Source organism: Macrotis lagotis, chromosome 3 (genome assembly GCF_037893015.1).
Source record: "Macrotis lagotis isolate mMagLag1 chromosome 3, bilby.v1.9.chrom.fasta, whole genome shotgun sequence".
Lineage (NCBI taxonomy): Eukaryota > Metazoa > Chordata > Mammalia > Peramelemorphia > Peramelidae > Macrotis > Macrotis lagotis.
This window is the reverse complement of record NC_133660.1, coordinates 22,052,996-22,080,798: the sequence shown is the minus strand read 5'-3', so window position 1 is coordinate 22,080,798 and position 27,803 is coordinate 22,052,996. Positions and strand designations below refer to the sequence as shown.

Genomic DNA, 27,803 nt, shown 5'->3' with positions numbered 1-27,803 from the left:
AATAAATGATGATGGTTCTCAAGAAGGATAGATCCAGACTTAGGCAAGAGTCCAAGAAGTGGTTGATTGCTATGGCAACAGGAGTGGATGATTCAGAAGGGACTGAGTATCAAGTTCAGAGCAGGTACAGTTAGAATGATAATGCAGAATCAAGGTGAAATGCGAAATCTAACCAACAATCTCACAAACTGCTTATTGTTCCAATGAAGTTTAAGAATCATCTGCCCCTGGGGCGGCTAGGTGGTGCAGTGGATAGAGCACTGGCCTTGGAGTCAGGAGTACCTGAGTTCAAATCCGGCCTCAGACACTTAATAATTACCTAGCCCTGTGGCCTTGGGCAAGCCACTTAACCCCATTGCCTTGCAAAAATAAAAAAAAAAAAGAATCACCCCCCCCTTGGGGGACAGCTAGGTGAGGCAGTGAATAGGGCACCAGGTCTGGAGTCAGGAGGACCTGAGTTCAAATCCAGCCTCAGACTCTTAATAATTAACTGGCTGTGTGACCTTGTGCAAGTCACTTAGCCCCTATTGCCTTGCAAAAAAAAGTCATCTTCCCTATAGAGCACAACAAGATTTGCAAGTTGTTGCCAAATCCTATTCTCTTAATGCACAATTATGACCATTTAACATTTAGCATTTGAGTATAGATGCATGTAGAAATAAATTATTTGTCCCATTCATGATTTATGCTGTAGGTTGTGGGTTTTTTAAATTTGTTTCCTCCCTCTTTGAGGAGATGGGAACAAATAAATAAAATTGTCCTAAGGGAGCTGTGGTGGAGATGGAATAATAATTGTGAGAACCTGGAGCCTAACTCTCATTATTAGAGACAGGCAACCCAAATTACAAACCAGTTTGCCTTTAGTGGAAAAGGGAATGGCAACAATAATAATAACCCATCAGGGCCCAATAGCACTTCTACACTGCTAGGATGCATCCCTAGGCCTATAGATGTCTTTTATTGATGGATTTACACACTCCTCTTGGAAAAACCCATTCAGATGGGGGTTTTTTTTGCCTTTTTCAGTTTTGATTAAATTTCCCAGAAACTCGGCTTTTTTTCCCCGATTAGAGACAAATTTTGCTGTTAACACCTTTATATGAGGGAGCCAATCCAACTTGGCTGGGTTTCTGGTGGATAATGTGGGAAATTTCCAAGTTGGTTCATTCCCAGCACCTGTGATTATTGAGATAGGATGGGGCCTAGTATGGGGAGATGACCCCATATGGATTTCCTGGCAACTTTTTTCTTTTCTTTTTTTTAAACTACTTTTTATCAATGACTTTTGATCAATCCTAAGATAATTGAATTTTCTTCTTTGCAAGGAAAATCTCTTACTCAACTTATAGAGTGATGACGGACCCTTTCTTGGTTGTTGCTCTTGGCATGGGTGACCCCAGTGAATTCTACTCCCTGCTCCTGGTGACAGCATTTCCTATAAGAGGATCCTTTCAAAAATATTATTTTCTCTCTATTCTATTATTTCATATTTCATCAGATGTTTGGTTTTAATATCTTCTTCTTTCCTACTCCATGAGTTATTCTTTCAGCAAGCATTTATACTTTGCAAAAAGACTTTTAAGAAGTGAAAATAAACACTCTAGCATAAAACCAACCAAAGCATAATCAACAAATGTCCACCACACACCCACACACACACACACCCCTACACATGTACACTTGTCATATATAATAAATACTAGATATATAATACATTCCAGCCATATATGTGTATTTATACATGCTCACACACATATATGTATATATAAAATATACAAATTGAACCTCTATATTTCTATTTACAGAGATTTTGTTCAGTCATGTCAGAAGACTTCATGACCCCATTTTGTTTTTTCTTAGCAAAGATTGCTTTTCCATTTTCTTCTCCTGCTCATTTTACAGATGAGGAACTGAGGCAAACAGGATCAAGCCACTTGTCCAGGGTCACACGGCTAGTAAGTGTTGAATTCACAAAGATGAATCTTCCTAACTCCAGGCCCAGTGCTCTATCCATTATCCATTAGCTGCCCTTATATATATATCTATATCTCCTTTATCAGAGATATTTGATTAAGGGATTTTCCCCCCATTTAATCAACAACTTTCTTTCTTATCCTAGGTGAATTAATTTTCTTAGTACACATTTTTAAAATTTCATCTTATCAAAATTATCTAGTTTATCCTTTCTGATCACTCTGTCTCTTATATGATTAAGAACTCTTACCTAGCTGTAGAGAAAAAAATACCTGAGTTGGGTGTCCTCTAATTATCATATGGTGTGTCCTTTAATATTTATTTATAACCTATGCTGATACTTGCCCAATGTTGATGGAGCACCATGGTGCCTCACTGATACCAGAGGAAGAGAAACCAGTTCAAGGCCAAGAGAGTCCCACAGCAGCTAGATCATCACCAATTGTCCCGTTTCCTATCAATCAGGCCTTAGAGTAAATTGGTTCAGGTAAAGGCAAGTAAGAGGGATGACTCACACAGAATATTCCTCACTATAATAAACATAATTGCACAAATCATGCCACCAATCCCTTGGTTGATCAGCATGGTCCTCTTTGATACTGAAGGATGACTATTCATTATGATGATGATGATGATGGTGATGGATATATGATCATTGTGTTATAAAATATAAGTTGTACCTTAAAAATGATCTTTCAAGTCAAATATGGAGTTCTTACCCAGGTTATTTATGTTCTTAGATCTAAGGAATATTGGGTTATCAAGTTCATTTAACTTTGATTCTTCCCTAGTAAGCAGTCACACTGATCTACTTTTCTATTTTTTTTTACCAATATCAAACAGTTTTAATGATTACCATCTATTAATATAATTTGAAGTTCAGAATCATTATAGTTCTCCATTTCTTTAAAAATATTTTCATTGGTATCTTTAGTTTTTACATCTCTTAGATTTCTCCCTGTATCTTTCCTCTACTTTCTCCCTCCCAGAGAGCATCTCTTATAACAAATGGTTTTTAAAATAATAATAGCATTCACCTAGGTCATAGCTGATGTATTTATATTTAAGCTATATGTGATTACATCCTTATACCTCATTCCTTTCTCTTGACTGAAAAATTTTGATATGAACCACAAAAAAGACATAATTCTTGGACAGATTTTTGTAAATAATTTCCTAATTTTGCTTTTCCTGTCTGGTTAATCTTCTTAAAAACAGTGATATTTTATAGATATTATAGACACTGACTATGGAAGTAAGATGATACCATATGGGAAGAAGGCATTTCCAAGTAAATGAAATAGCAAAAAATTAAAAAAAAAGAAAAAAGGAAACAAAAAGATTCTTGGGTCTTGTAACAAAATAAATAAAATATCATAGAGGAGTATGATGTAATGGAAAGTTTAGTCAATCCTCACTATTCCTGCAATTAACTTTCATGACTTCTGAGCCTTCAGATTTTATTTGTAACTTCATTTATTCTTTCACATTGGCAGCCATGCACAGTAAAGGAAAACACAAGAGACACAATAGGCTCAAGTCTAAGGAGTGGTTGGCATTTCATTGGTCTTCTCCCTACTGTAGGAGAGTTAAGAGCTCCCAATGCATTTATAGTGTATATTCATTGTTTATTGATCCCATCATCAATTGCAGCCTCAAGGTTAAATATCAACTTGCCTCTGCCATGTTCCCATACTGAGAGACTTACACATGAAGCAGATATTCCTGAGGAATTATTTCAAACTGGTGCATCTTTATGATCTCTAATACCCATTCACTAGCTGTGAAGAACAGTGTTGGAGGTGATGTTGAGATCTCTTCGACTGTGGCCTCTTCTATCAACAAAGACTAAAGTCCTAATGACCTCTTCCTTGATTTTCAGAGGACAGTCTGTATAATGGACAGTTACAATGCCCTCACACTGCCATCTAACATGGGAGAAATTTTATTTGTTGTATAGTAAAATATTTATAGATTTCATGCATATATATTTCATGCACTATAGATTTCATGCATTATGAAAAATGAATATTATCTGAAATCAATGTTTTGTTGTTGAGATGCTAATACAAAAAATTCACAGAATTCTAGGAAATTATGAATGAGAAAAAATGTTTTGCATTTCCAATTTTGTGCATTTTATGGGTTATTTTATGGTTACTATGTTAGGAAAAGTGGCTGTTATCAGAATTAATGTGTCTTTTTCAGTCATCTCTAACAAAAGATTATAGATTTTGGTGGTCACAGGAATCTAATCTCCCATTTTCTATAGGTTCAATGGATCATCATTCACATTTTTGCTTTTTTGCTGTTTACTGGGAACATTCGCCTTGAGAAAGTTGAGAATTGACTATACACTGACTTTAGAGTCAGAAAAAGAATAGTTGAAACATGGCTCCAGTTCTAAATAGCTATACAGGCTTGGGGAAAGATGTTTAAACTGTCTGTGACTTGATGTCCTTATCTGTAACAGGATATTTGCATTGTCTATAAGGGTGTTGAGAAAGAAACACTTTGTAAAACTTAAAATAAATATGAATTATTATTTTAAATTAACATTGATATATTTTAAAAATCTTTTTAAGATTGAAAAGGATTTTACAAGTATTCTCATTTGAAACTCACAGTAGCCCTATGAAATAGACACTATTATTCCCATTTGATAGATGGAAAAAATGAGGCTGAAAGGATAAGTTACTTGCCAGGAATCAAAAAGCCAATAAATACAGAATTTGAACTCAAACCTTTTCAATTCCAGGTCCAGCACATTATAAACAGCACTTTTTAGCTGCCCTAGTTTTTTCTGTTTTCACAAAGAAAAGGGGTAAAAAGAGAAAAGAAAGGAAAACAAGCAACGTGATGTCTCCCTTGATTTCTACCTTTTTTCTTATTATTTACCTGAACATTGCAGATTTTTTGTTCCATTTTTTAAAAATCTAGTTCCACTGCTAGTATGATTAGCATCAGATTATATTTCTAAATTAATTGAGTTTATACCTTTATTTTTATTATATTGGTTCAGCCCAGCCTTGAATATTGAATTACCCTCCAGTTATTGAAATGACTTCCTAGCTCCTTAAGGAGCTTTTTGAACTCATCATGGTACAGATTGAATGGGCTCTCATGGATTAATTCCCGGATATCTTATGGATTTTGTAGATATGTTTCATTCTTCCCCTTCCTCTACTTCCTCCTGGATTTTGCTTGGGAACCTCCAACAAGGGAGATCACTCCTTTGATACAGTGGAAAGAGCACCACTTCAGAGTCAGGAAGGCCTGTGTCCGTTCCTCCTTTGACCCTTGCCAGATGAGGACAGTTGGCAAATCAATGAACCAGGCTGAACTTCAATTGCTTCATCTATAAAATAGAGACAATAGTTATTATTATTAAGGTGGTATCCATCTCAGAGAGTTATTGTGAGGATCAAATGTGATCATGTATGTAAAGTGCTAGTGAATCTCAAAGTGCTCTACAAACTTCCGCTATTCTTATCATTACCCCTCAGGCAGCCCATTCCGTTTTGGGGAAGCTCTAATTGATGAGATTTTTTTTTTCCTGACATCAAGCCAAAATCTACCTCTTCCATTTCCACCCATTATGTATGTTTCTGCTCCCTGGGATCAAGCAGAAAAATTTCATTCCTTTTCCCTAAGTCCATTCTAAAAATACATGAAAACTCCTCTCATATCACCCTTGGATCTTATCTTATAGGCTTAAAGTTGGATATTTATGCTCCAGTGCTCCTCCATAGCCCAAGGAGTCAGCTAATCAATTTTTTATATTTTAGAAATTTCATCTCATCTGACCATGATGTCTTATTCTTCTCTTTTTGAAGACTTCTCTATTCACGCAAATTAAGGAACCTCAATCTGGTTGGACATGATATCAGGATTGTCAAATAATAATGTGATATTGTATATACACTGATGTAGAAGTCAAGAAATATGTTTCCAGGGTTGTTGTTGTCACTGTGAGTCTCTGAACAAGTCAGTTGTTGGAGCTCATTTTCTTCATCAACTAATAATATTTTATTCTTATTTCATTTTACAATTTATTTATTATTATAATGAATAATAATTAATAAAGTGAAGGGGTTGGACTGGACAATAATAACACACACTTCCATAGATTTTTGTATTTACAAATTTATGAGGGCCAGTATGGTATCATGGATAGAGAGATGGATAGGAAGATGAAACCTAGAGGGGCTAAATAATGTTCAATGGTCACCCATATATGTAAGAGGTCAGAATTACACTTAACTCTAATTTGCTTTAGAGTCAGATTAGACTTAAGTTTAATTCTTACCTCTTACATATATGGATGACCATTGAAAATCATTTAGCCCCTCTAGGTTTCACCTTCCATTCTATAAAAATAAAGGGACTGTGCAACATCAACATCATCATCATCACTGCTATTTTGATTTTCTTGGTCATTGATACAATCATATCATCATTGATATACTCATCACCATAATTCTATTAAAGATCCTCCTTTATTGAATATTTAGGGATCGCTTATTTTTCCAACAGAAAGAATGCTCCTTAAAGATAGGGTCTTTATTTTCCTATGGACTAAGTAGATGTCTAATAAATGGTGAATTGGCCACTTTCTTCAAGTTAGTTCAACTCCCTGATCTCAAAAACCAGGAATTATGCAGCAGACATAAAGTAATTACAGCTAAATCCATAAAGAAGGGGATGGAATTCCTAACTAAATAAAAATACTTGACTGAAATAAGTGAATTAATGGATTTAAATGAATTGTTTGAATGAATGTGAATGAAGTTAAAATAACAATGATGTTATCATTTTATTATTTATATATTTTTGTAACTTATAATTAATTAATAAAATGAAAAAGGTTGGATTGGATAATAATACAAACACAGACTTTTCTATTTAAAATATATGAGGGCAGTGATGATAATGATGATAATGATGATGATTGCCTATCTATCTTTGTTCCTTTTAGCTAGATCACTGAAGTCCGATCAGCAGTAGACTTGGGCCATTCTAATGCTATCAATCCTTGATTCATCTTTGGAGTTATTCAGCCAAATAAAGATCCACAGAAACCAGAAGCTGGCTTGGAGGTGGATTGGCCGGGAACCATACATATGACAAAAAGAATTCTCTTTCTCCCATTTGAGCCCCACAGTGAGTGGCTCCTGTTGCCATTTCCACAAAGTGTGTGTGGTACCAGGTCATTCATTCTCAACAGACTTTCCAGTGTGCCTGCTCTTTTAGAGAGAGGAAAGGACTTGATGGTCAAAGTTTTCAGAATCTGCAGGAATATATTTTGATAAAAATTCAGTTGAGTTAAGTTTCAGTGTTTACATTTAATTTCTCTTCAAAATCCTACTATAGCATCATGGAGAGAGACTCAGAGATGGGAAGAACTGGGTTACAAGGCCTTCTCAGACACACACTAGCTGTGTGACCCCAGGCTAGTCATTTAACCTCTCCTGACTGGTTTCCTCATCTATAAAATAAAGCATTAAACCACATGATCTTCCAGATGCCTTCCAGCTCTAATCTCCCATCCTTTGACTTTTATTACCTGCCTGACGAGAAGTTCTGGCATTTCTGATATGTGGGCCAACAGGAAAAGCTATAATCCTTGACTCTCAAAATGAAGTTGTTGTTGACAGATAAGGGATTAATGGAAGGTTCTACAGAGCTTTGTAAGACTTAGAATATGTCATATTCTTCGAGATTGCAACAAGGGGCATTGCTTAGGTCAAGGAGAAAAAATCTATTCAATTTTTTGAGCCTCTTTCAATAAACTGTAAAAGTGGACTCAGCATATGGATTGTACTGATGCTAAATCCTCCAGGGGGTGCCAACAGTAATACAATTCATCAGACTTTTTAAAAGTCTGAAATGGTTCTATGGACTGGAGATACACCATATCGCCCAAGAACCAAAGAGTATCCCTCCTCACAAAGAAATTCAACTCATGGCTGAGTTTAATCCTAGGAAATCTGTTAAAAGAGTCTGACATAAAATAGAACTGGTGATGCTGTTTGCCCCATCACCCAAGATAATGTTTGTCCTTCATTCTCAAAGAAGACTATGACATCAAGGATGTGATGCCATGGCTGACTGAAGGAAAATGAAAATGAAACTAATGGGAGTTAGATATCACCTTTCATAGTCAAATTCCTAGAAAAAGCCATCTATAATTGATGATTCCTTTCTCCGTATCATCTTCTCTCCCAACCACTTGAACTTTGGCTTTCAAAGCATCACTAATTTGAAACTGCTCTGGACACAGTTATCAACAATCTATTCCCAATTCCCCTGGCTATATCTTTATTCTTGATCTTCTTGGCCTCCCACAGCTTGTGATACTGTTTGCTCCTTTTCCCTAAACACTTTCTCCTCTCTGGATTACCATATTGCTGCTCTCTTATCATTTACTTTCCATTTGTCTGGACCACTCTTTCTCAGTCTCCTACCTAAATGTCCTACGTAGTCAGTCCTACCTAGATGTCACAAAGTTGGGTGTGAGGCGGGGAGGGGAAGAGAAGAGCTGTGCATAACTCAGAAGTTGCAAATTTGGTTGACTGGAGGGATGATGGTGACCTTACCATAAACAAGAGAATTAGGAAGAGGGAATGGTTTGGGGAAATTTTGTTTAGACTATGTTGAATCTTAATAATTCCTAAAGAATGATTCATTTCAAATGTCTAACAGGCAACTAGGAATGTTGGATTGTAGTTCCAGGGAGAAACTGGTACTGCATATGTCGATATGGGAGCTATCGGAATGGAGGTATAATTGAATCCACCAAAATTGATGGGGTAACCAAGAGAAAAAGACTTAGAGAGAAGTGGGTCTATCACAAGGTTCTCTTATCTTCATCTCTTGTCTGTAATATCACAATATCTTCCAAATTTGTCTCCTTAACTCCAGTTTCTTCCTTCTTTAATCTCTCCTCCTCCTCTAAGAAACTGTCAGTTTGTTGTTTCTTAGCCTAATTCACATTTTAGAAAAACATAGTGTCCCCCATCTTCTGCCAAGAAAATTAATACTTCTTGTTGTCAGTAGGGAAACAGATGAATTCATCCTCCATTTGGCATTCAAGGTCCTCCATAGGACCTCTTTACCCTCACAAACATTCCAGTTCAACCAAACTAGACTGTTTTTGTCTATATGTGAAATTCTTTCTTTGCCACCTTAGCAAAGGCTGCCCCCCACCCCCGCTTCTTCCTCAGAAAATATCAGGCTTCCCTCAAAGCCCAACTCAAGTGTCATAAACAAAAGAAAAACAGTCTTTGCTTTCAAGGATCTCACAGTCTAAAAGCAACTAGATGGTACAGTAGGTAAAATGTCAAGCCTAGAGTCAGGAAGATTCGTTTCCTTGAGCTCAAATCTGTCTTCAGACACTTACTAGCTATGTGACCTTGGTTGCCTCAGTTTCCTCCACTGTAACATGAGCTGGAGATGGAACCGGACAACCATTTCAGTATCTCTGCCAAGAAAACCCCAAATGAGGTCATAAAGAATTGAATATGATTGAAAAGAGCTGAATAAGAAATGACAACAACATTTCACAGTCCAAAGGTAAGAGGAGAAGGAAAGTCAGGAAGCCTTTCTTGACCCCTTCCCAGGTGCCAGTGATCCTCAGAAATTACTATGAATAACAGGGGCAGGACTCATGGAGTATGGATCCCACTCCTGTGGGCAAGGCCACGAATATGAGTTTATTGCTGAGTGACAAGCATTTCTCTTTGCTATAATGATGCAATAATGCCTAAGGGGTCCTTGTATGTCCCAGTGTGCAGAAGTTGTGAGGACTTGCAATTCAATCTAGAAGAGCCATCCCCTAAGTAGCTTATATACATTCCTTCTCAATCTCTTTGGAGGGAATCCTCCCTTAGAATTCCAGGGATGGGGATTAGAGCTTTTTCTTAGATAAACCAGGGATTGGTCCATAAATTCCTTTCTGCCCTTCTGTTTTGTGTTTCCCTTTCTGAATAATGATCCTAAGAAATGGAGGCTTCACTATGGCAGTGATCTCATGGGTTTAAGAGTACCTTAGGTCCTGAGTTGTTGGAGCAGCTCAGGGAGAGTTACCTCTTGTTACTGTATGACCCATCTGAGAAAAAGATGACCCCTTGCTAGACAGGATCAGCCTGAATCTGAAGAGTCTGAAGGGTTACTTTTGGGGGGGGGGTCAAAAGATTTGGACCTTATAAATGACTCAAGCAGGATACATCCAAGAGGAATCTGCCTGATCTTTCACTACCCTCAGACTGAGCTCCCCATGAGCAAAATCTGATTTTTTGTTTTTCATTTGATTAGTATTGTTCTTTCTTTCTATTTCCAGTGTTTAGCACAGTGCTTGGCACATAGTAGGCACTTAATCAATTCTTGTTAACTATCTCCCTCCCTAACTCCTGCTTTCCTCTTCTCCTTGCCAAGGAAAAGCCCTCCACAAGCACCCTTCAGTCTTCTTCAGCAAGCTGTCTTCATTATTATTTTCATTTCTTCTCTTATCTTTAGTCTTTATCTATATCTATGCTTTCCCTGTCACCAACAATCACCTCCATGTCTTCCTTTAAAAATCCTCCTTTGTGGCTCAGTGGATAGAGCACTGACCCTGGAGTCAGGAGGACCTGAGTTCAAATCTGAACTCAGACACTTAATAATAACCTAGTTGCATGACTATGGGCAAATCACTTAAACCCATTGCCTTGCAAAAAATTCCCCCCTTGTTCCTACTGTCCCTGCTAGGTATCCTCACTCACCCTATATGGACAACCCTTTGCCAATCTTGTCTCTCCCTTCACATTTCTCATATACTACTCCTTCCCATACACTCCCCTTCATGATTCAGATAAACTGGCCTAATTTGGATTCTCAAAAAAAAAAAAACAAAAAACAGGATGTTCCAACTTCTGTCTCAATGCCCTTGTAAGAGGTCTTCCCTATTCAGAAATGTTCTGTTCCTTCACCTCTGCCTGTCAGATGCCTTGGGTTCTTTTAAGACTCATCTCAAATCTCACCTTCTAGAGGAGACCTTTCCTGGTCTTTCCAGATGCTAAGGTTTACCTGTTCAATTCAATATCATCTATTCTATCTTTCTATTCATCCATCCATCTATCTTTCTATCATCTATCTATCTATCTATCTATCTATCTATCTATCTATCTATCTATCTACCCACCCATCTATCTATCATCTATTAAAAATACATACATTCACATATAATATATGTGTATATATATATTTACATACACACATAAATATATGTATATAGTTAAAAGTTGTATCCCCCCATTAGAATGTACTCTCCTTGGTGGGGAGGGTATTTCTTTCTTTCTTTTTTTTTTTTTTAGGTTTCTGCAAGGCAACGGGGTTAAGTGGCTTGCCCACTTGCCCAATAATTACAAGCTAGGTAATTATTAAGTGTCTGAGGCTGGATTGGAACTCAGGTCCTCCTGACTCCAGGGCTGGTGCTCTATCCACTGCACCACCTAGCCACCCTGAGGGGATATTTCTTTGTATGCCTTAGCACAGTGATTGGTCTATATAGTTTAAGATATATTTGTTGATTGATTAATAAGTATCTGTTCAGTAGTAACAGAGTGAACATCATAGGGGCTCCCAAGTTTGACACAATATCTTGTAATCTAAGGGGTATTTTTTTCTCTTTGACTAAACTTTTGGGCAACCCTTCAGGTGATAGTGGAGTGAAGGTGGCATAATAGTATGGATAGATACTACAGTCCCACCTACCATTTTATCTAATAATAAGAAAAAAAGAACCATTTAGTGTAGGATGCCTGACTTCCTTTTTATGTTTGTCACTTTGGTATTATTCATCAAAAATCTTGGGGGAAAATTAAAGTGTAAAAGGTCATTATTTGAAGTGAAATTACTTTAATATTCTCTAGATCTAGGACTCTATCTATTTGCTCCTCTGAAGTCCTCTTCAACTCTAAACTCTTATGATCTTAGATAAAGAAAAACAAGACTTTCACTTGATTTTGGTAAGATAACTTTTATTAATGCAACTTTCATCATCAACATGCACCTTTCAAACCCAGTCATTGGTGATGAATCAACATAAGTGGAAATCACAATTAAGTTTAGATAATTTTCAAACATTTAGATGGCAAAGAGTCTCTTACAATGGAAACCAGCAATAAGCATTGTTCAGAAGCTGAACCTGGACAGTGAGCTCTCCCAGTAAGTAAACCCTAGCATGATTCCCTCTACTCTAATTGGAGCTGAATCTGCAGCCATCTGATCTCATTTCATGTGATTGATCTGTGCGCAAGTCAATATCTGTGCAGGCTATATATATATATCTATAACTCTGTGTGTGTGTGTGTGTGTGTGTGTGTGTGTGTGTGTGTGTGTTTGTGTGTGTGTGTGTTTGTGTGTGTGTGTGTGTGTGTGTGTGTGTGTGTGTGTGTGTGTGTGTGGGTGCACGTGCTCTTGGCCATCTTTGTGGAGGTAACTAAGAGAAGCTGCTAAGAAAGAAAGTAGGGTGGAGTAGAAAGAACACTCAATCTAACATCAGTGGAAGGGGATTCCAATCCCAGCTCTGCCACTGACAACAGAGGATGCTAACCAAGTCCTACCCCTTCTCTATGATTCAATTTCTTCACCTATACAATGAGAGGGTTAGGCTTGCTGACCTCTAAAGCTCCTTTCAGTTCATAATCTGTGAACCTATGACTAAATTTGTACATTCATAAAACACACAAGGTGAAAAAAGTTTAACATGTAGTAATTAATAAGGGACATGCCAGGTGGTCCCCTGGATTTGGTTTGATATGTAAAGCTTAGTCAGAGGAAAGACATTCCTAGTACTAATATACATCTATCAGCCTCGGAGAAGCTGTATTTTTCTCTAGCTCTGGGGGGACTTGGAGGAAAACTGGTCCTACCATTTGGGGGAACTCTCCTTACAAAGTCATGACTCTGGGGGGAAAGCATGGTCCTGTATGTCAGATTCCGCTTCTTCACTAAGATCATTGTTTATCTTGCCAGAGTAGAAAGACTCTTGGACTGGACTCTGAGGACAACAGTTCAAAACCCAGCTCTGCCATTTATTCTCTCTGTGAGCTTCTTAAGTCACTCCCTTTCTCTGGGTGGGCTTCAGATTCCTCCTTTGTAAAAGGAGAGATCGGTTGCAGATGACAACCTCCAGGACCACCCCCCCCCCAAGCTTAAAAGTTATATTCACACTCTTCAATGTTCCCCTCCAAAAAATCGGGAAGTTTCAGCTAAGACTCCAGCTATGATTTAATCATTTTAATATTGGAACAATTAGGTAGAATGAAGTTCTTGCTCACCATGCAGGGTTCTAGACCTCAGAAGGGTCCAATGCTGCTTACTTGAACCATCTTCCATTTTTGCATCATTTCTGCCAAGCATATATGTCTCCTTTCAACTGAAATCCAATGGGTGTGTCCATCCTCTCTGGTGAAGAGTGAATTCTTTGCTTCTTGAGTATTTTTCTCTTCTTAAATTTGAAAACTGATAATCAGATCATAATTAATGATCTTGAACCAGTTTTCTCAAAAGGAGCAGAATTCTCTATTGATGCTTCAAAAAAAGTAAAATACTCTTTTCACCTCAGTAGAATGAGAAAGGACCATATATTATGTATATTATGATTAACAATCAGACTGGTTAAATGGTTTTCTTCATAACAAAGGTTTGGCAGGAGTGGGATGGTGACATGAAAGGGGAGTGAATAAGTGATCACTTTGTCTGAAATGCATTCCCTCCTTATCTCTGTCTCTTGAAATCTTTAATATCTTTCAAAGCAGCATGGACTTTGGAACTTTGCATCCATGAGTCCATTATTTATCAGGACTCTTACTTTTGAAATAACTTTTTCCTTTGTCTTAATCTTATATTTTCTACTCTGGGTATATGTTGTTCTCCCCCTCTTCCAGAGAATGTAAGATCTTTGAGGGTGGTACTTTATATCCTTATGTGCTCAGTATTTAACACCTGGCCTTGTCCATGGCAGATGCTTTTTTAAAAGCTTGTAGAATTGAAATTTTTAAAAGGCAATAATGAAATATTTTTGGGGGGTAAGTGAAACTATTTCACTCTGAAAACTGAAAAAAAAAAAACTTCACATGGGTGAAGCACACCACATAGGTGATCATAGCTCCAGTGACTAATACAACTGCTATCAGCTATTAAAGGGCACAAGTGGAAGCATTTATTTAGGAGCCAAGTAAAACATGCAGAATTGGGAAGCAAATTTTTTTCCTGCTAAACTCTCAATATCCCCATACCAGATTTAGTGAATGGGAAGCTAAATGATACTGTGAAGGCACTGATGAGTCCAGAGCAGGGCTGCTAACAGGAGAAGGGCAGACCAGGAGAACCAGGAGGTATCTCATGCCTAGGATTTCCCAGGAATTCCCCATTATTATTCTGTCTCCCACATTTGGGAGAATTTGGGCCATATCATCTTTCTTTTCAGCAGTCAACATCCCTTTAAAAACAACGGTCATCACTTTATGCACTTTTATCACTATGCCATTTGTGTGAAAGATGTTGCCCATGGTGCATTTCTTCAAGTCAAGTTTTAGGACTGACTTTTCCCTTTCCCTTTAAAACTTAAACTCAGTGAAAGAGACAAATGAAAATGATATTTCCTAGAGGAAAAGCTCACTACAATGACTTAGCTCTCTAAGCACTTATGTTTGCCAAACAAAAATTCTCGATTTCTCATACTTCTGAATGTTTTTTAAATCGACAGTTAATAGATTTCGGACTGAGTCAGTGAGTCAAGTTTGGACCTTGTTTTCTACTAGTCAAGCTGGCAGGGATTTCAAACAGGGACCCTGAGTTCTATCAGTCTTCTTTATGAATCTTTCTCAATGATGCTCTTTCTCTTTCACATTTAATGACTGATTCCAGAATTGCATTGATTATTTTACAATTTATATTTCAGTTTCTTGGTGTGATTTTAAAAAAGGGCAATTAATGCATTGAACGTCAGGGATCCTAGAACAAGTCAAGACTTTGCCTCTTACTTTGGGCTTGAGCAATTAAGTTCCTTCACTTCTCTGGACCTCAGTTTATGCCAGTGAAAAATAAGGTGTTGGACTAAATGACCCCTGAGATTTTTTCAGGTTTAAAGCTTCTGATCCTGTGTTCTGCTCCTTGCAAGCCCATCCGGCCTCATTTGCTTTTTTTTGCATCCCTAGAATTTGACACATTGCCTAACACATAGAAAGAATGAGTAAATGTTCTTTCTACTAATCTATTTATCTATTTCTATTTATCATCTATTATCAAAGTATTTATTATCTATCATCGATCTATCCTCTAATCTACCTAGCTCTATCACTCATCCCTATCTATCTATCCATCTGTCTATATAGCTATCTATCTTCTAGATCTCATTCTGTCTTTCTAAATAACTAACTATTAGGAGCAGCAGTTCTGGCTAGTTGATTGATGGCCAACAACTTTCTTTACAACTCAGTGACTGGCTACCATGGACAGTGACAAGCAAGTATGATTTTCTATTTGCCTAGTCCATTAAACTATATGACAACTCAGCTAGGGCTCCTTCTTCTCCTTCACATCAGCACTCACACCCTATGACACATAACAGAAAACCTGGCTTCCAACAATTCTTTTGGGCAATGTCATAAGATTCATGGTCTTACTAACCTAGAGATTGAATCTGGTATTTGATAGATCATGAATATCCCATCACATTAATTTTGCTAGAATTTTTTTAGAGACAACATGGTTAGTATATAGAGTCAGCTTCAGTGTTGGGAAGATCTGGGTTCTAGTTCCCTCTTTGAAAGATGTTGGTTGTATGATCCTGGACAAGACACAGCTTCTCATTGCCCCAGAGAGCTCTCTAACACTATAAATTTCAGGGGTAGCTAGGTGGCACAGTGGATAGAGCACCAGCCCTGGAGTCAGGAGGATCTGAGTTCAAATCTGACATCAGACACTTAATAATTGCCTAATAATTAACTTAATAATTGACCTTGAGCAAGTCACTTAACCCTATTGCCTTAAATTAATTAAAAACTAAAAATTGCAAAGAAGATTCCAACCTGCATTGGTATGAGTCTACTAGTCTCACTAGGAAGTCTCTTATCAATGAAATCAATCCCTCTATCTATACCTATTTCACTCTTTGAAGGTCAAGCTCAAATTGATTAGAAATAATACAATATACAAATCTTTCTCATCTTTAGGTGCACAACAATATTGGTTTCACAAGAATTCTGGAATTCCTGGTGACCTTAGCCTAAATTGTTTATTTCATTAGTCTCTTTCACAGACTATCTAAAACTACTATCAGTTTCTTAAAGAAAACGGAATTTAATTAGATATTGAGCTATCATGAGAAATACTTTAAAAACAACCAACCTCAGAGAATTCCTTCCCATAATACTGGTGTATTATTTTCGAGAAATCCTCCCTCAAATTAGATTCCTGGTTGTGGATCTCTCATGACAGATCTAGAACAGGCAGGCTATTCTTTCCTTTCCATAACTTGTGATGACACAGACAAAAGAACAGAAATGAATTGCTTATCTCTGCTGGGAGATGTGTTGATGATATAAAGAAAACTAGGCTAAGAACTCCAGAAACCAACTCAGACAATTGCATTTTCCTTCCACAAATATGATCTCTTTTTTCCCATCTTTTGATTGAATGAGGATCAGGAAGAGTAAGTCAGGAAGGGTAAGTAAGGTTTGAATGCACATTTGCATGCACTCTTACATGCTAAAATACACAGATGTGACTTAGGGATTTAAAGACCAAAAAAAAAAAAATTAAGCCAATCTGTCACATAGAAGAACCTCAGAGTCATGTGACTGCAAATCTCTTTCTTTTGCTGAGAATAAAAGATTGCTATGTTCTATAGAATTGGTTGGGTCAAGAAAAGATAACTTGATTTGCTCCATGTTTTAGCTATTAGAACTGACAGCTGGTTAGCGCAGAAAGGGCAACTTTCTCTTGGGTAAATCTCAGGTCTCACGTTTCCATCCTCTTGGGTGTGGATTGTAGTTGCCATCTCTGAAGGAAAAGCCATACTCAGATTTGGTCTCCATGTTCATCCTTTCAAACCCAGTCCTTGAGGGCTTCACATAATAGGTGGAATATGGCAGTGGGGCCTCATACTGACTGCTAGCATAAGTGGTTGCCTTGGTGTTTTTTAGCAGACTGGGGATGCCATTTTCGCTCCTGTAAAATGAGCCCAGATTTGACTTCTGAGCCTGGGGTGCAGAGGAAACTCTTATTTTCCAATCATCGAGTGGTTCTGGCAAGCTTTTCCTCTGGGCAGCAAAGACTACATTGGCCATGATGGATTCCTGGATGGTTCTGGGGCCAAAGGCATCATCCACAAGACCAAGAGGTGACTTAGCAGCTGCTTCCCAAGGTGTGAGTCTTTTGTTTACTTTTGCAGGTTCACCCACAGGTTTGCTAGGGTAACTAGGGGAAGGTTGGAACATCAGAAGAGAAGTAGAAGATACAGTGGCTGTACCAGGTCTTCCAAAATGTGGTAAGGATCGCCTACCATCCTAGAAATAAGAAAACTGTTAATAAACCATATTGGATGATCTCAAAAGTAATCAGTGAGAACAGCACTCCATAGATATCCCCAAATACATTGCAGCCCATGTTTCTCAGCACCCTAGTCCTAGTGCTTTGACTTTACACTTTCTTTAGTCTCTCAATTTCATAAACTGGAAAAATTGAGAGTTTTGTCAAAGAGAGTATCAAAGCATAGAATCCTGGATCAAAAACTATTATGAAGAGGGCCTGAAAGAGCAAAGACTAAATCTCTGCCCTTAAGCACAGTTTCATTTACTGCAAATCCAAACCAAAATCCAGAATCACTGTCACAACATCACTTTACACTGTTAAAATTTTATAACAATAAAATTTTTTTAAAAAACTTTATAATATTTACAAAGCACTTTCATTGGGCCACTGAAAAGAGCAGTAAGTTGGGAGTCAGAGAGTTCTGGTTGCAATCACATGTAAAATGAGAGTGTCAGAGTCAATATCCTGCAAGATCCCAGCTGGGATTTAACTCTTGCTATGGAATGTCCACCAGTTTTAGAGCTCTTATTTCTCCTAGAATTGAATGAGTAAAAATCCTACAAGGATGATTGGAAGGCATTTTTACATCATGGTTGTATTGAATTTGTTTCCATTGATTTTGCAACTTGGGGTGGTAACTTAATCTTGGTGAGTTCAATTTTATCGGTAAAATAAGGGATTTAGAATGCAGAGTGGCCAAGATACCTCCAACTCTACCTCTATAACCATATGACCCTATTTTACCCTGTCAACTGCTCAACAGTCTGTATCACTGACCTATGGAGAAGCATAACACCTCTGGTACAAACTGACTTGAAGTACATTTGGAAATCTGCCACAGGGAACAAACAACATACATAGCATGGAGTAGAGGCCCAACCCAGGAGATAGGAAGACCTGGGATCAAGTCTTGTCTCTGACACACACTGGCTGTGTGATCTTGGCTAAGTTATTTCATATAACAAGGCTCTGGACAACTTTCTAAGACTAAGAGTTACAGAACCAATCAGGGAAGCTTTCATACTCAGAGTTCCCTTCACCAATGACAGTTCAGGTTTGCATCTCCCCCAAAACCCAACCCCAAAACAACAACTCATTGTAGGATTCTTGATATAGAATGATGATGATGATGATGATGATGATAATAATAATAATGATTGATATTTAGAAAACACATGAGGGTCAAAAAGACTTTTGTGTTTCATCCTCTGATGAGCTTGATAAAATAGACACAATCAACCTCATTTTAGAAATGAAGAAAGACTCTGGGATATCCTGGATTTGAATCTAGATCTGTCCTGACTCTTATCCGTGCAGTCAGCAGCCTCTGATAATGAAGAGACTTCACAAATGAAGAAGCCATGAGATGGCAGTGGCATAAAATTCAGGGTTTGGAGTCAAAGGGCCTGGGTGTGAATCCTGGTCCCACCAACCATTGCCCATATGATTTTAAGAAAGTCATTTAGCCTAGGCTTCAGTTTCTTTATCTGAGAGTATCAGGGAGCTGCTGAGGGTTTTGATGTGAGAAGTGAAGAAGCTAAATTAGCTGTGGTCTGAATGGCCAAGATAGATTATTTGGCAAATCATGTGGTGGATGAATTGGAAAAAGGAGTCTAAAAACAGGGAGAACAGTTAGGTGGCTAGTACAATAGTCCAGGGTGAAGGTGATGAGACTAAAGCTAGAGAGGTGATTCTCTGTGAGGAGTCAAGGGGATGGATGCAAGAAATGTTGTGGAGGTGAAATCTGTAAGTCTTGTCAATTGACTCAAAATGGGGGGGTGAGAGAAAGAGGAAAATTAAAAATGACTCACAGAATCTGAACCTAGGTGACTAATCATGCTCCCTGAAGCCAAAATTAGAGAGCTTAGAAGAGGACTGTCTAGCTACTATAGAGTTCTAAATTCATCATCCAATGAGGAAAAAATATCTCCGATCTTTTCTTATCCCTTTGATTCTAGGGAAATCTATATAGTATCTATATATTCTATATATTCTAGGGAATCCATATAGTATCTGAAGACTTGGTAGCTCTATCACCTACTGTCTGTGTGACCTTGGAGAAATCGCTTCACATCCATGGGTTTCAGTTTTCTCATCTGCAAAATGGGCAAGTAGGACTCAATGGCCTCTGAGGTTCAGAACTAGGTCTATGATCCTACTATCCCTCCATCTTAAGGTTCAGGCTGTTCTATGTGAAGTCAAATGCTACACTTAGAATCCAGACATGGTCCCAAGGACTGGAGACAGATAGAACTGACACTTAACTTTTGCTAGAAACACATGGTGGTATCTTTCAGCCAAGAGGGATCCCTCAAGATGGTATTCTCATTTTACTTTAGACCACAAAGATCTATTTAAACTTCCAAAAGTTATATACTAAAATTAAACTCTCACTATTGTCAGAGACAGATAATGTTGCAAGAGAGAAACTTTCCTTATCTCCTGGTTCCTTCCTTGTTACCAACAAATAAGTTCTAAAATCTCATATATTTTCATCCTTAAGAAGTCTTCAGTCACTTCTACCATCTCCTCAGATGACCATTCTATTCATCTCCTCCCTTTCATGATCAAAGTCATGTTTCTCCTACTTTCTCAACTCTCACCCAATTCTCAATCTATTCTACTCTGGCTTCCGTTCTCACTTCTCAATTCAAGTCAGCCATTCAAGGATGTCAAATAATGCCACCAATGACACATCCAAGAGCATTTTCTCCATCTTCATCCTCTTCATCCCTCCTGTAACTTTTGATATTGTTGATCTTCCCATCCTCTTGGGTATTTTCTCCTTTAAATTTTCATGAAAAAATGTGTCTCTTCTGGTTCTTTCCTACTTATCACTATTCAATTTCACTTGCTCTGTCTTTCCTTCATCATCCTTCTCCTGTGCCTGATCATGAATGTCCTCCAAAGCCCTGTCCTGGGCCCACTTCTTTTTCTACACTCATTCCCTCAGAGATCTCATCAATTACTGTAGATTCAATTATTATCTCCAGGCAGATGACTCCTCAATCTATCTATCCGACCCTAATATCTATCTTTAGCTTTAGTTCCATAACCCCAAATGCCAGAAATCTGGAATTTTCATATTCAACATCTCCAAAGCAAAATCACTCTCAGTAGGAACATTCTCCTCCTTCCAAGTTCTCCCATTTTGGCTGAAGGGATTATGACCTTTACAGTCACCCAGATTCAAATTTTGCAGTTCATTTTTAACTCTCTCCTACCATTTCCATTCCTAGATTCAGTCAAATACCAACTGATTTCAGATCTGATCCACAATATTTCTTGCATCTATCCCCTTGTTTCCTCACCCAGGATCTCTTCTTTAGCTCCAATCTTCACCACCTCCACCCTGGACTATAATACCAACATTCTAATTTCTTCATACTTTTCTGGCTTTCCTTTTTCTGATTTCTGCCCCATATGGCTTCCAAAATAATCTTCCTTGATAATTTAGGCAACCACTAAATAAGCTTAACTATGTCATAGCTCTGATCAAAACCCTCCTTGCTGCATCAGGCATGAAATTCAAATCTCTCAGACTGGCATTTAAAATTCTTCACAATCTAACACCAATCTGTTTGTTTGTTTCAGAATTTTCTCCCCCTCACATCACTACTCTTCATACCTCTCTGTTGCAGCCAAACTGGGCCACATACTACTCCCAACACTTGGATGTCCATTTCCATCTCTGTGTTTGTATAGACCTGTCTATTATGTCTGAAAACTAATTTTTTTAGTTCTAGTCTCGACACTTCTAGCAATCCTTCCCAGATCATCTCAGGTGTCACTTCCTTCATGAAACCTTCCTTGATTCTCTCTCCTTCACACTCTAGTGACTGGTGCTCTCTCTCATTTCCTTTAACTTTTATTTGTATCCATGTCATGTCACACCCATGTTAGTTTCTTGAGAGAAGGGGTACCTCATTTATGAGACAGGTGGGTATTAGAATGGAGAGAACAATGGGTTTAAAGTCAGGAAGCTTTGAGTGTGAATCCTAACTCAGACAATTAATAGATGTGTGACTTTGGGGAAGCCAATAAACTTCACTTGGACCCAGTTCCTCATCTATAAAATGGGTATAACCTATCTCACAGTATTATTGTGACAATCAAATGAGATAATATATGAAAATTGCCTGGAAAATATAAAGCCTTTTATACATTTTAGCTATTATTATCATCATTATTTTTATATGTAAAACACTTTGGAAAATGTTAAGTTAAATTTTATTTACTGTTATTATTTTTGTCTTTTCTTGAATATAGAAGGTGCTTTATTTGCTTATTAGTTGATTGAATGAATGAAGGGAAAAGAATTTCTTAAGCATTTGCTATGTGCCAGGAAGAGGCTAGGTGGTGTTGCAGTGGAAAGAGCAGTTAGGAAGATTCATCATCCTGTGTTCAAATCTCACCTCAGACACTTACTAGTTTAGTGACCTTGGACAAGCCATTTGATTCTATTTGACTCAGTTCTCTCCTCTGTAAAATGAGCTGGAGAAGGGAATGACCAACCACTTCAGTATCTCTGCCAAGAAAAACTCAAAAGGAGTCACAGGTAGTTGGACACAACTCAACTACCTTAACTACAACAACAACATGTAACAGGAAAGAGGTCAAACATTGCAAATAGAGATACATATAAGGAAATGAGATAGATCCTGTCCTCAAAGAACTTAGACTCTAATGGGGGACACAAGATACTGAATTGCATTACTATGTTACCTTCAAATGAAATAATTATCAGCACTGTGCCTAATTTCTAATTGGCGTGACAGATTCAAGCCAAAACAAAATAGTATTGTTATCCATTTATTTATTTGATCTTCTCAAGAGCTGCCTTAAGCTCTGTGAGACTTATATATTCTTTTATTGCATTTATTTCTTATTGTTTTATTTCTTATTATATTTTTCTTTAAATAAGAAGGTAAGAGCCTATCTCTTAGTGAGCTGTCTGTGACCTAGTAAAAAATAAGGAAAGAAAAAAAGACCTGAAGTTTGCTTGAGGGGCAGCCACAGCTGGCTGATGACCTGGGGAGTCAGAATGCTATATGGGGAACATTAAGTCTCTCTATATTTAAAGCAGCTCATTACTAAAGGATGATGAGCTCAGCCATGACTTCTAAATCCCCTCATCCATACCACTTGTCCAATTCCAGGAAACAATGTGAAGGTTCCCTCTTGGTTGGAGACTCCCGCCATGCTATTTATTCTCCCAGAGGGATAAGCTCCTCGGAGTCATTTCCTGACTTTGTGACATGTTGAACCATGGAGAATTGGTCAGAGGAAATGGCTGTCATGTTTCATGATCTCAGGGGACTTAGAGCAGCAAGGGACATGAGAAATCACCTGATCCTACCTGTTCAATTGAGGGAGGAGAAAACTGGGACTCAGGCTACAGGAATTGGTCCAGGTCACATTGATGGTATGTGACACATCTAAATTTCAAACCTAGAACTTTGATTTCCAACAGCAGTGATTCTTCAACTCAACCAGACTGGTTCCCCTAAGTCAAGTTTGCTATCTTTGGTCTTTCAGTGAAATTCTACACTCGGCTCTGTCTTTATTTCCTTCCCCACTAAATAGTGGCATTTCCATGGATATTGCTCCAAACTTTCATTTCATACATTGCTTCCCCTCAAATTTGTGACCATTTTTGGTGGGACTTTGGAGGAGTTTGGAAAAATATGACCTAAAAGAGCTTCTGAATTTTAAAAAACAATGCAATCAGAGGTCAAGAAAGCTTTAGAGCCAAAAATGTCTTTCTGGTCATTCAAGTTATTTTATTATTCTAGTTGCTTAAATTTGGAGGCATATGTTTGATCAGGACTTCAGATAATAATGTTTGATAAGGACAGGTAACTGGGTAGAACTGTGAATAAAGTGCAGGACATAGAGTCAAGAAGTCCAAATCCTGTCTCAAATACTTACTAGCTATGTGTCCGTGGGCAAGTCACTTAATCTTCTCTGCCTCAGTTTCCTTATCTATAAAAGGATCTGGAGAAGGAAGTGGCAGACTACTCCAGTATCTCTGCCAAGAATATCCCAAGTAGGTCAAAAAGAGTTGAACATGACTGAACAAACAAAATTTGATCAGAACATATGTGGAGTGTTATGTTTAGCTCTTGTCTCCCATTTTAAGAAAGACATTGAAAGACAGACAGCATCTAGAGAAGAGTGATGAAGATGAAGAAAAGGGACCATGCCAGAGATAGATCAGTTGAATGAACTTAACCTGGAGAAGAGATCACCAGGACTTGAGAGAGAAATGATTTCTTCTCCAGAGATTTAAAGGGTCATCATGTGGTAGCAGGATTACACTTGCTCTATTTTTTTCTCAGGGGGTAGCCCTGTAGATAAGTGCTCTAGAAAAGCAGAATTCACAGAATGAAAGAATTCTAGAATCTCAGAATTCCAAAAGACATCCGAAATTCCCTCCTCCTATGGTCAAAACTCTTTACAATAGCTTCTAATGAAGGCATCCCATTTCACTTTGAGAAAGCTTTAATGGGACATTTATCCTCATAATTAATCAAAATTTCCTCTGCCATATGCATCCTTGATCTATAGGACCAAGCATGTCTAGTCCTTCTTTCCTATGGCAGCTCTTCATGAAGTATCCTTTTTTTAATTTTTTTCCGCAAGGCAATAGGGTTGCCCAGGGTCACACAGCTAGGTAATTATTAAGTATATGATGCCTGATTTGAATTCAGGTCCTCCTGACTCCGGGGCCAGTGCTTTATACTCTGTACCACCTAGCTGTCCCCTTCATGAGCTATCCTTTGGAGTCTTCTCTTCTTCAGGTTAAATATTCCAAGCTCATAGAATCAAAGAATCATAACCCTGCCAAGTTGGGAGGGACCTCAGCAGTCACTCAATCCAACCCATACAACAAAAGAATTCCCTACAACACACCTGACTGGATGTCTATCCTTTGAAGACTTTTAATGTGGAGGAATCCAATTCATCTTGAGCCAATATATCCTATCTTTATAGCTATTATATTTTTCCTACTAGGTTACAGCTCTTGAAGAAAAAACTTGAAGGTTTCAGAATCTCCTCCATTTCTGCCATTGCTTCAAGCAGTCTTCATGTGGCATGGATGGGAGACCATTTCCCATCCTCTTTGCCCCTCATCCAATATTCAACCTATTACTTACTATTCTTAACTAAAGGACTAAGCACAATATCCCAGATATAGTCTGATTGTGTGATCATCCTAAAACATCTTCTAAATATCTAGAACTAAAAACAAGCCTTCAGAAGGAGATTGATTATCTACTGTTTTCTCTACTTAGTCATTTTATAATTGGTGGAAAGTAACAAAATCTTCCAAATAAAAGTGAGGCTGAATCTGCTTAGAACTTCCCGGATTCCTGAACTCAGGGATCTCATCTGCAAGTGACTTCAGCACCCTGGGATGGAGTCCATCAAAGTCTGGTGATATGACCTTAGTGACAGCTACTGGCATTCTCACTAGCTCCTCTTTTATTTTGGATCCTGCTTCCTGATTAACTACTTTTTGGGGTGTAAATTCTATACTTCAAAGTCAGAATATTCTTTTTGGTGGGAAAAAAATGGGAACATAGAATCAGGATATAAGAAACAACTTCCTAACTACTAGAGTCTCCCCGCAAAGGTATGGGATACATGAGTTTCTCTTTAAGGAGAATGCTACCTAATCCAACTCTTCTCATTTAATAATTGAGAAAGTTGAGGCACAGAGAAGTGAAGTGACTTGCTGAAGGACATGGGGCAATGCAGATGGCAGAGTTCAAATTCAAACCCATGGACAAATATGGTACTTTGTCTTCTGTAACTAGGCTGCATAGATATTCATTAATCATTTGGCAGGAATGATGTTGACAAGACTCATAATTTCCTAGGTGGCAGCTAAGCTTCCTCTTAATTCTCACATGCCATGGTTGCTGGTCAATCAACTGTATGACCCAATCAAACCTGACACTCCTCATATTCTCTCAGAAGAAAATTAAACAAACAAGTGCCCTCCCCAGGGTGCTTAGAACAAAAAAGTCAATTTCTGAAGAATTCTGGAAGCAACCAGAGAAATCAGAGTTGCAATTTGTTCCAAATGAACTCTCTTTTAAAGAATTAAAGTGAAAACTGGAAGTCTGGTACCTGAGTAATCTATTTCCTGCCTACCCAGGAGGGAACATCCAGGTCACCTACAAGCATTTGCTTCTTTTCATCTCTTTCTCCCTATTAAACACTTGCCAGCTACGTCATCTCTCAGAAGCATGTATGGGATTTACAAAGACTCCAGGGAGAGAAAAAAAAGTATGAAGTAGCATTTCTTCTACCTCTTTAATAATTTTTTCCTAAAGTCAGACATCAATAGAATAAACTTGTAGGAAGTCCATACAAGATAAAAATAATTTTAAAAATAAAAACAAAAGTAATTTAAAAATAAAAAATTTAAATAACCAAAAAATTTAAACCTTGAAAAATAAGTAGAAAAAATAAAACTATATAAAAATAAGATGAAATAAAAACAAATTAAAAAGATATAAAAATTTTTTAATACAAAAAACAAAAAATTTCAAAAAATTAAAAACAAAAAAAAGCCCAGAAAAAAGCACACACACACACACACACACACACACACACACACACACACACACACGAAATAAAACAAAACAAAACAACAAAAAGCCCCAGGGGCAGCTAGGTGGCACGGTGGATAGAGCACCAGCCCTGAAGTCAGGAGTATCTGAGTTTGAATCTGGCCTCAGATGCTTAATAATTACCTAAGCCACTTTAACCCCATTTGCCTTGCAAAAAAAAAATAATAAACAAAACTAAAAATAATCCCACAAGAATGAGAGTGAAGACTTTGTACATCTCTGCTTCACTCAAATCCAATCCACTCACAAGGCATGGCATCACCCTTCCTCATGATGTCACTGGTCCTCTTTGAGAATTAAGGACCAACTAAAATAGCAATGACAATAGCAACAATGAGTTGCTGTAGTCTCTCAAAGAGAGAAGTGAGTGAGGATCCTAGACTCTCAACTCCATCAAAATTGCAATCCACCCAGCTGCAAAGTGTAACATGGGTGTACAAGATTGCCCACATGTGTGCACACATGTACACATAACACACACTTTTCCTTCCTTTGAATCTCCAGTACCAGCACAGTGTCTGCTATATAGTAGGTGCTTAATATTGAATAATTGAAAAACACACTTGCCAAAGTCAGTAATCAACCTTGAGTCCTGATTGGAAAGATTACTGGTTCTGAAGTCAGATTACTTTGGATTGAAATCGTGCTTCTGAAGCTACTTGTGTAACTTTGGACAAGTTCCTTAACTTCCCTGGGTCTCAGTTTCCTTATCTGTAAAATACAGGGAGTAGAATGTGGGCTCCAAGGGGATCTGTAAGCTCATGAAATCCAAGTAAAAGGCAACCTGTCTGAGCCTCAACATCCCCATAAGGGCATCCTGAGTGTAATTTTGAGTCATAAACAGACCCTAGACATAAGGATAATTGTTAGAGGATCAAGGGAGCTCAGAGACTATCCTATCAAACCCCTTGGATTCACTTGAAGGAATGGAAGAACTGAGTGACCTTTTTGACCATAAGTTTCCAAGAGACATTCTTTCATGATGGAAGAAAAAATCATTTATCTCTAATTGTATTGAAAATATAACTTGTTCTGCCTAACAAGCATTTTGCTTTTTTAGTCATTGATTTTCTAAATGCCAGAAAAATTTGATCCCAATTCCTCACCTGCTGTTTGTGGAGTGTATGGTAGGAGCTGCTGACTTTCTTGGATTTCCTATCTTATTTTCTTATTAAGAGACAAACCATTTGAGCTTTAGATATTGGAGACCAGAGTACTGTTATTGAAGTTGTTTCCCATGGGACCATTCTGTATGCCCCATCCCATGGGAGTCTCATATTGGTACAATGCATCTCACTCCTTCACTATTGGCCATTCCAGGGATGAAAAAACCTGGCCTCCAAGGGAGTTCTGACTTGTTCTGGGTAGGAACTTTGCATGAAAATGAAATTTGGAAAAGTATTTTTCTTGTGTTGACCTTGGAGTAGAGAGATGAGCTAAACCTGACATTATCCAAGAAACATTAACATCTTGATTGGCTCAGAGTAGGATCACTGGAATCATCTATTTTATAGGTAAAGAAACAATAGTCAGAGAGATGTAACCCTCAGCCCTCCATCTAACAGGATAGATTTCAAACTCCAACCCTATTTTTCTGGAAGTGAT

At 37.8% G+C, this 27,803-nt stretch overlaps 1 protein-coding gene across 1 annotated transcript in view; it reads right to left on the bottom strand.

Annotated features, from left to right (window-relative positions):
- Positions 1-12,373: 12,373 nt before the first annotated feature.
- Positions 12,374-27,803, bottom strand: part of SYNPO2 (synaptopodin 2) — a 222,456-nt gene continuing 207,026 nt past the window's right edge. The window contains exon 5 of the mRNA XM_074228316.1: positions 12,374-17,528. Within this exon, the coding sequence (XP_074084417.1) occupies positions 16,974-17,528 (555 nt within the window). The 3' untranslated portion in view covers positions 12,374-16,973. The remainder of the gene's footprint in view (positions 17,529-27,803) is intronic.